General features: G+C 52.9%; 1 protein-coding gene across 1 annotated transcript; it reads right to left on the bottom strand.

Annotated features, from left to right (window-relative positions):
- Positions 1–1,127: 1,127 nt before the first annotated feature.
- On the bottom strand, positions 1,128–3,970 carry LOC308240309 (melanoma-associated antigen 4-like; the record flags this gene model as incomplete). The annotated part of the gene is made up of 3 exons (XM_080653198.1): positions 1,128–1,963; positions 2,123–2,213; positions 3,956–3,970. 3 exons carry the CDS (start codon positions 3,968–3,970, stop codon positions 1,128–1,130), a joined length of 942 nt encoding a protein of 313 aa, XP_080509324.1.
- Positions 3,971–7,862: the final 3,892 nt, after the last annotated feature.

Below are 7,862 nucleotides of genomic sequence, written 5' to 3'. Positions count from 1 at the left end.
CCAATTACGCTGTGGGCTGTGGCTCTCCCAGGCCATCATTTTATTCCTGGTCCAATAAACGTATTATTGCAGAAATCAGTGATGATGTGTATAACACACCTAGTGCTCATACTGTCCAATGGCACTGAGACTGGGTGCAGGAAACCACCCTTCCTAACCAGGTGGAGATTTCCCTCTGGTTTATCCATGATCCCAAAGAACTTGTCAGGACAATTCTCCATTTCACACTTCCTTCTAAAACCCAAAACACACAATGTGCCACTGCCAACCCCAGCTGCCTTACAATCAACCCCCGCAGAGGGAATCACAGTTTCCCAAATACCCTGGCTCAGGCCATGCAGTTGAGTGCTGTTCCCTGGAGGCCCACCATCTCATCTGTTCTGTTACTTGTTCTGTAGGATTTAGGGGACACCTAACCCCTTCCTTATATGACTTCAGTTCCTACACTATCATCCTGTGGGTGGGTGTGCCCTGCTTATGTTGGTGTCCCCACTACTAACACAGGGCCTTCCAGAGGACATAGGCTCAGTGAATATCTGGGGATTAAATGAACCACTGAGCAGGGGTCATCTTTATTCAGATGAAATCCCTCCACGTTCTTGCCAGTACCAAGGATCCTTAGATAAGTTGTTTCATGAAAAGATAGACAAGAAGAGATAAGAAGCAAAAATGAACAACCTTTTGCTTTTATTTTTTATTTCTTGACTCCATTGATTGTACTGCCGAGTTTTTTCACATTTCCAATGAAATCCTTTTATCATGCCATGTTATTTAGTTTGGGATCACTAACTAGGATGGAAAGTGTCCCAATTTGCGTTACACAGTAGCAAATCTCTTACTCTTGAGCTGGACATGTACAAATATATAGGTGACCAATGTCATTTACAAACTTACAAGCTAAAAGCTTATGAAAACTTCTATGAAAAGGAATAACATTAGAAAATTTCCTTAAAAATTCACAAAGTAATAAAGCAAAAATTTCTCAATCATCATAGGAGCCCAAACCATTTCCTAGACCTCACTACTGCTTTCTCCTCAAACACAGAGTTGAAAATGGAATGCACTTTATGCCCAGCAAATGAAGTTAATACACATGGGCCTGAAAAGTGCCTGGGTGCAACTCTGGCTCAGGCATAGTGGTTCTCATTACACTCAGGTCCTTCAGGCAGGGATGGGAGAGAACGGGGATCCCTGTCATTAACCCTGAGCACAAAGTTAAGGGCTTTCGATGTGGTTGTCTCAGTGCGGGCCCTGGGACCCCACAGAAACTCATAGCATGCAGGATCGCTATTGGGCACCTGGCGGTACACCACGTATTGTTCCTGCACCCAAATTTTAGTGATGAGCTCCCTGGGCTCCCCATACATCCAGTGCTCCTTCCCATCTTGCACCCCTATAACATTCAGTGCTTCCCAGACTTTCTCCTCAGGGGCACAATCTCCCTCCGCAGCAATCACCCACAGAAGTGTGACCAGGAGGCCGGTGTTGGGATATCTGTTCCCATCGCTCACCATCCCATCGTAGGTGAGCCCCAAGGCAGTGACCATTACATAGGTGTGTGCACTGGGGCCCACTTCCTTCACAACTACACCAAAGACCAGCTTCATGACCTCAGTGGCTGCACTGAAGATCTCAGGGAAGTGGACATGGTGCTCTTTGATGACACTACTCAGCATTTCTGCCTTGGTGGTTGGCTCCTTTGCGTGATACTTCAGGAGCAGGAACTCCACCATTTCCATCATCTTTGAATGCAGTGCTTTTTGGAGCAAGATATCGGCATCATCGTCAGGGCCTCCCTCAGTGTTTGGACCCTCCTCATCGTGGCTGCTGGAGCTCTCATCTTCAGATTGGCTCCATGGAAAGGTTGCCAAGGCATGGGGGGAGGGGCAGGCACCCTGAGGACACTGGGGAGGACTTGGTGTCTCAGCAGCAGGCACCTCCTCTAGGCTATCTATAAACAGGACTGAGGGGGAGGAAGACAGGGAGGAGAGAGACACGGCCTCCTCTTCCTCCTCCTCCTCCTCCTCCTCCTCCTCCTCCTCCTCCTGCATAACCCAGAACAGCTCCTCCACCACCAGGTCAGGCATCTCTCTTGGGTCCTGATGGTCTTCCTCAAGCTTGCCGAGTTCACTCACATGATGGCCAGGCATGATGACCTGTGCTGAGACAATGACCGAGTGTGGGCAGAAGATGGCTGATGAAGACCCACAGGCCTGGGGGAGAGGGGGAGTGTGAGAGGTATGAGCTGAGATACACACCCTAGGAGACTCTGACAAAGGTGACTTATAGGTCTCTCCTTTAGGGGTGTACATGGGCCTCACGGGGTTCACTCCTGACCAGCCTGCCCACTAAGAACCTGAAGTAGGAAGTGACATGACTGCTCAGGGTATAGAAGGCACAGCACAGGGTTCTGTAACTGATGGTGGGGTGTGGAGGTGTCAGGCAATATGGGGTCCCCTCTGACATAGGTGGGGGAGCCCGTGGGGACATATTCATGGTTGGAACCTCACCTTAATTCCTAGCACTTCCTGGCCTTCTGCTGCTCTGTGACCTGAGAATATGTAGCGTAGACCAAGGCCTTCACCTCTTCCAATCCGCAGGCTCTGCTAGAGGGAACAAAGGGCCACCTCAGCATGCACATGGCAAGGACTGCAATGGGACCCCAGTGCTGACAGGAGGCTTGGCAGAACTCTGTGGGGTCCCCTCTGTTGTGGGTAGAAGGTTCCTCATTGCACAAGTAAGATCTTCATCTTTCCCCTGCCAGGGTCTGGCCCCTCATCGCCTTCTGCTGGCCAGTGGTTAAAATCTCAGAAGAAGACCACACACACACACCTGACATATCAGTGAAGAAACTGAGGGGTCCCCATATGTGGTCCCTCTCCCAGAGGATCAAGAAGGGGTGACTGAAGATTTGGGTCCATCTATCCTGGGATAAGCCTCTGATCATTTCTCACCATAGCACACTGCAGGGTTTCAGACAACTCTCTCTGCTGACTGAGCCCAATCTGCTCAGACTTAGGCTTCACCTCCCTTAGATACAGGAGTAGGAAGTAAGCCAAGCTAACCCAAGCACTATTCTGAGTTTTCTCACTGCTGACAGAAGAGGCAGGGTAGGTCTGGGTTCCCATGTGTTCTGGTTCCCCTCAGTGCTCACCTTGATTCCTGGCAGGATCTGGGACTCCTCTCTGTTGACAAAATGTGGACCAAGGGGATGACCCGACGTCTGGTCTCACAGCAAGGTCCTCACCTTCCTGAGAGATCTGAGACAAAAGTGAACAGGTGCTCCATCTGCCCGTACCCCTGCCCAGTTCCCACACAACTGACACCAGGGCCTGGGCCTGTCTGTTCCAGGTACAGAGTTCCCTTAGTCTGGCCTCAAGGTACTTGCCTTTCTTCCTGGCTAAGCCTGGATCTGAATCCAGCTGACCCGATTTCACCCTGAATAACTGTCCTCAATGAGCATGCTCACGAGGAGCAGGCATGTGGAAAGCGAGAGCATGTCACACCCAGGTACACTGCCTGGGGAATCTGCATACTGAGGACAGGACACTCCCTGATGCTGAGGGCTCTCTTGTTTTCTCAGGGAGCACATAGCTGCAGTTTTCCACAGAAAGCACTCAGACCATTAGGACCCTTCCACAACTTCAGCTCCTCTTTTCATGAACTGAAGCCATCCCCTCTGTCCAAGGCCCTGTCCTTCCTGAGTGCTCTGAGACAAACGTGAGGAGGAACCACCTCTGCAGACCCATGCCAGGCCTTTTCCCAGGGATGACAGCAGCACAGATTGTGTTCAGGGCACCCATTGTCTGGAGTGTGGTATCCTCCTTCCGGCCCAAGCTACTCATGTTCACTCGTGGAGTGCCTGGGACCTTTCCCTTCTGCTGAACGGAGAATGAATACTGCAGGCCATGTCCACCATCTCTCTGAGACCTCCAAGGTGGACTTGAGGACATACCACATTGACTATCATGTCCGAGTGACCCAGTTGTGCCAGCAGAGGCTATGCCAGCTGGTCCTTGTTTTTACTGGTTTGGGAGGTACTATCATCCTGCCTCAAGACCCACACTTTGATTACCAGCATTGCCTGGGACACCTCCCATTGTTTCCCTGAATCCAGCACCTTCAGGACAATGTCCTCACCTCCGTTTGCCACTCCTAAGGTAGAAGTCTAGAAACAACCTAAATCCACAGGCCTAGCATGAGGCTTCCAGGTTCTGCTGGCAGGAACAGGCACAATGGGGACACTTATGGCACTGGCCAAACCTCAGGCATGCTTCAAGGTGTGCTAGGGGGCTTCCTGAGCCCTAACTCAGGTCCTTACCTCGTATCCTGGGAGAGCCCTGCAGCCCTCCTTTTGCCTCCTGGAGCCTGACCCCTCAGCCCTCAGGGGGTGGAGTCCCCTCTTCTCCCCGCAGGATCCTCACCGTTACTCTTGGCTGGAGTTGGAACCTCCTGTCAACCTAAGATGCCCAAGTCAGGAAGAAAGCATGTGGTCATCGACCGGCGGCCTCCCAGGGTTCACAGTAGGGGTAACATGGGGCATCTCTGTTGTGGGGTCCCGGGTCCCTCAGTCTTCCTTTGCATGTTCACCTTGACTCTGGGCAAGACCCGGGTCCTCCCCTCTGCTGCATATATTGTTCCCCCTGAATTCCCAAGGCGGACATCAGGTCTGGGCTTCTGTGGTTCCTCTCTGCACGGTCATCCACCACAGGGCCTCCCAAGAGTTTCAGCAGAGCAGACTTCTGTGGATTCCCCTCTGCTTAGGGTTCCTGGATTCCCTCAGTCCTCCCTTGGGGTCCTCCTTGACCCTTCCGTCTGCCCACCTGAGACCCTGCTCCTTACACCAAACCCAGAGCCTGTCAGACCTGGATGCAGAAGCCAGGAAAAGCACCTTGACTCTGGGCACTGCCTCTACATCCCATCTGTGGAACTGAGGCCCTACACTTTTTATCAAGTTTCCACTCTCACTCAGACCTGAATGCTGAAGTCAGGAGACACCACATGCGGTCACCCTCCCTGGGGCCTTCCAAGCCTGAGAGCAAGGTGGGGTTCTCTGCGGCCTCTACATTTGGAGTCTGGGTCCCCGCAGTCCTGACACAGGGTCCTCACCTTGACCCTGGCAGGTCTTGGTTCCTTCCTCTGCGGACCTGGGGCTTGTTTGTTATATGAAATCCCACAGGCTCCTGGACCCTGATTTGAAGGCATCAAATGCCACTTGGGTCTGGGCAGTACTTCTGCCCTCCCCTCTGTGGACCTGATTCCCTACACTGTTTTTTTAATGTTTTAATAATTCTTTATTATTGAAAATACTAGAGGCCTGATGCACGAAATTTGTGTAAGAGTAGGCTTTCCTACCCCTGGCTGCCGGCACCAGCTTCCCTCTGTCACCCGGGACCTGTCTTCCCTGCCAGGCCTGGCTTCCACCAGAAGGTCGTCCACAAGGATGTCTGGTCTAATTAGCATATTTTGCTTTTATTTTTATAGATTACACATGACCCCCTTCAGCCTACCCCTGTCCTCTGACCCCCAACCTCACCACCCAATTGTCTATATCCACGGGCCCTGCATATATGCATACAAGGTCCTTGGTTGATTACTTCCCACCATCCCCAACTTCTCTCTGAGATTTCCCAATCTGTTCTATGCTTGCATCTGTGGGTATCTATTTGTTCATCAGTTTACTTTGTAACTTAGATTCCACATATGAGTGCAATCATGTGATATTTATCTTCCTTTGACTGGCTGATTTTACTTAGCATGATACCCTCCAGGTCCCTCCATGCTGTGTCAAAGGGTAAGACAGCCTTCCTTTTATACTGCTGCATAGTATTTCATGGTATAAATGTACCACAGCTTTTTCATCAAATCATTTACTGATGGGCACTTGGGCTGTTTCCAGATCTTAGCTATTGTAAATTGTGCCACTATGAACATAGGGGTGCATACATTCTTTCCGTTTTTTTTGGATATATTCCTAGAAGTGTGATTCCCTACACCTTATACCAAGTCCTGAGTCTCACTCAGTCCTGGATACAGGAGTCAGGACTCTCTGCACTTGGTCTTTTACCAGGGAACATCCTAAGGCTGATAGCAAGGTAGGTTTTTATGGGGTCTCCTAGTTGTGGGGTCCAGGGTGCCCACAGTCGTCCTGTGGCTGTGCTCCTTACAGTGAACCCCAGCGTATCTCAGACCTGCATGCCGAAGTCAGGAAACAAATGAAGGAGTCATCTTCTATGGGGGCTCCCATGGCTTGTAGCAGGGGAGAGCTTTTATGGGGTCCCCTACATTGTGGGGTCCAGGGTCCTGTCCATTCTCCTTCAGTGGACCTGTGGCTCTGCTCCTTACACCGAACCTCAGAGTCTCTCAGACCTGATGCAGAGTTCACCCCACCCTGTAGTCACCCCACCCACTGGTCCTCCCTGGACTGATGATTCTGGTGTCCAGGGTCCCCCAATCTTCTTCAGTGTCCTCAACTTGACAGCACCAGCACCTGGGGACCCCCCTCTGTTGCCTGAAGCCCTGCTCCTTCTATGAAACACCCAGTGTCTCTCAGACCCAGATGCAGAACTCACAAAGCACAATGTGTGAGATCACCCCTCCCCCACCCCCAGGAGGCCTGCCGGACGGACACTGTTCTGGGGTCCAGGGCTCCCCAATCTCTCTCAGTGTCCTCAACTTGACAGCACCAGCACCTGGGGTCCCCCCTCTGTTGCCTGAAGCCCTGCTCCTTCTACCAAACACCAGTGTCTCTCAGACCCAGATGCAGAAATCACAAAGCACAATGTGTGAGATCACCCCTCCCCCACCCCCAGGAGGACTGCCTGTTGGATACTGTTCTGGGGTGCAGGGCCCCCCAATCTCCCTCAGGGTCCTCAACTTGACAGCACCAGCACCTGGGGACCCCCTCTGCTGCCTGAAGCCCTGTTCCTCCTACCACACCCCCATTGTCTCTCAGACTCAGATGCAGAAATCACAAAGAACAATGTGTGAGATCACCCCTCCCCCACCCCCAGGAGGCCTGCCTGATGGACACTGTTCTGGGGTCCAGGGCTCCCCAATCTCCCTCAGAGTCCTCAACTTGACAGCAACAGGACCTGGGGTCCCCCTCTGCTGCCTGTATCCCTGTTCCTTTTACCAAACCCCCAGTGTATCTCAGACCGAATGCAGAACTCACAAAGCATAATGTGCGAGATCACCCCTCCCCCACCCCCAGGAGGCCTGCCGCACGGACACTGTTCTGGGGTCCAGGGCCCCCAATCTCCCTCAGGGTCCCCACACTGACTCCGGCCACGTCCTGGACACCCTCTGCCGACGTGAGACTCGGCCATGACACGAAGCCCCCAGAGTGTCTCAACCCGGAAGATGGGAAGTCAGTCCTCGCCGCTGGTGGTCACCCCGCACCTTAGGGCTCCCAGGACTGACTGCTCTGGGGCCCAGAGTCACCTTGTCTTCCCCCACGGCCCTCACCATGAGGCCTGCCGGTCCTGGGACCCACCCTCTGTGAACCGGGAGGCAGGACCCTCACACGGCGGCCCTCAACCCCGAGACTCGAAAGGAGTTCTGTGGGCCTCACTCCCCAGGGCTTCCGGCAGGGGCTTAACTAGATCCCAGGGGACCTCCGTCTGGTCCTCACCCTGATTCCAGGCAGAGTCTGGGCTCCGCTGACCTGAGATTGCCCCCCTCAGCGGTTGTCCCCTCTACCGGCCCGAAGCCGGCCTTCTAAAGATGGCGCTCAGCTCCCTCAGGCTTCTCAGGCGGAAGTCAATGACATCACTTCCGGAAAACAATTCTGGGGTAGTGGAGGACTTCTAAGGGGGCCGGGGTTCCGCTCCCAGTGTGCCCAGCAGCACCATCTGGTCCCC

Source organism: Plecotus auritus (genome assembly GCF_963455305.1).
Source record: "Plecotus auritus genome assembly, chromosome: X".
NCBI classification, from domain to species: Eukaryota; Metazoa; Chordata; class Mammalia; order Chiroptera; family Vespertilionidae; genus Plecotus; species Plecotus auritus.
This window is presented reverse-complemented; position numbering and strand designations above follow the sequence as displayed.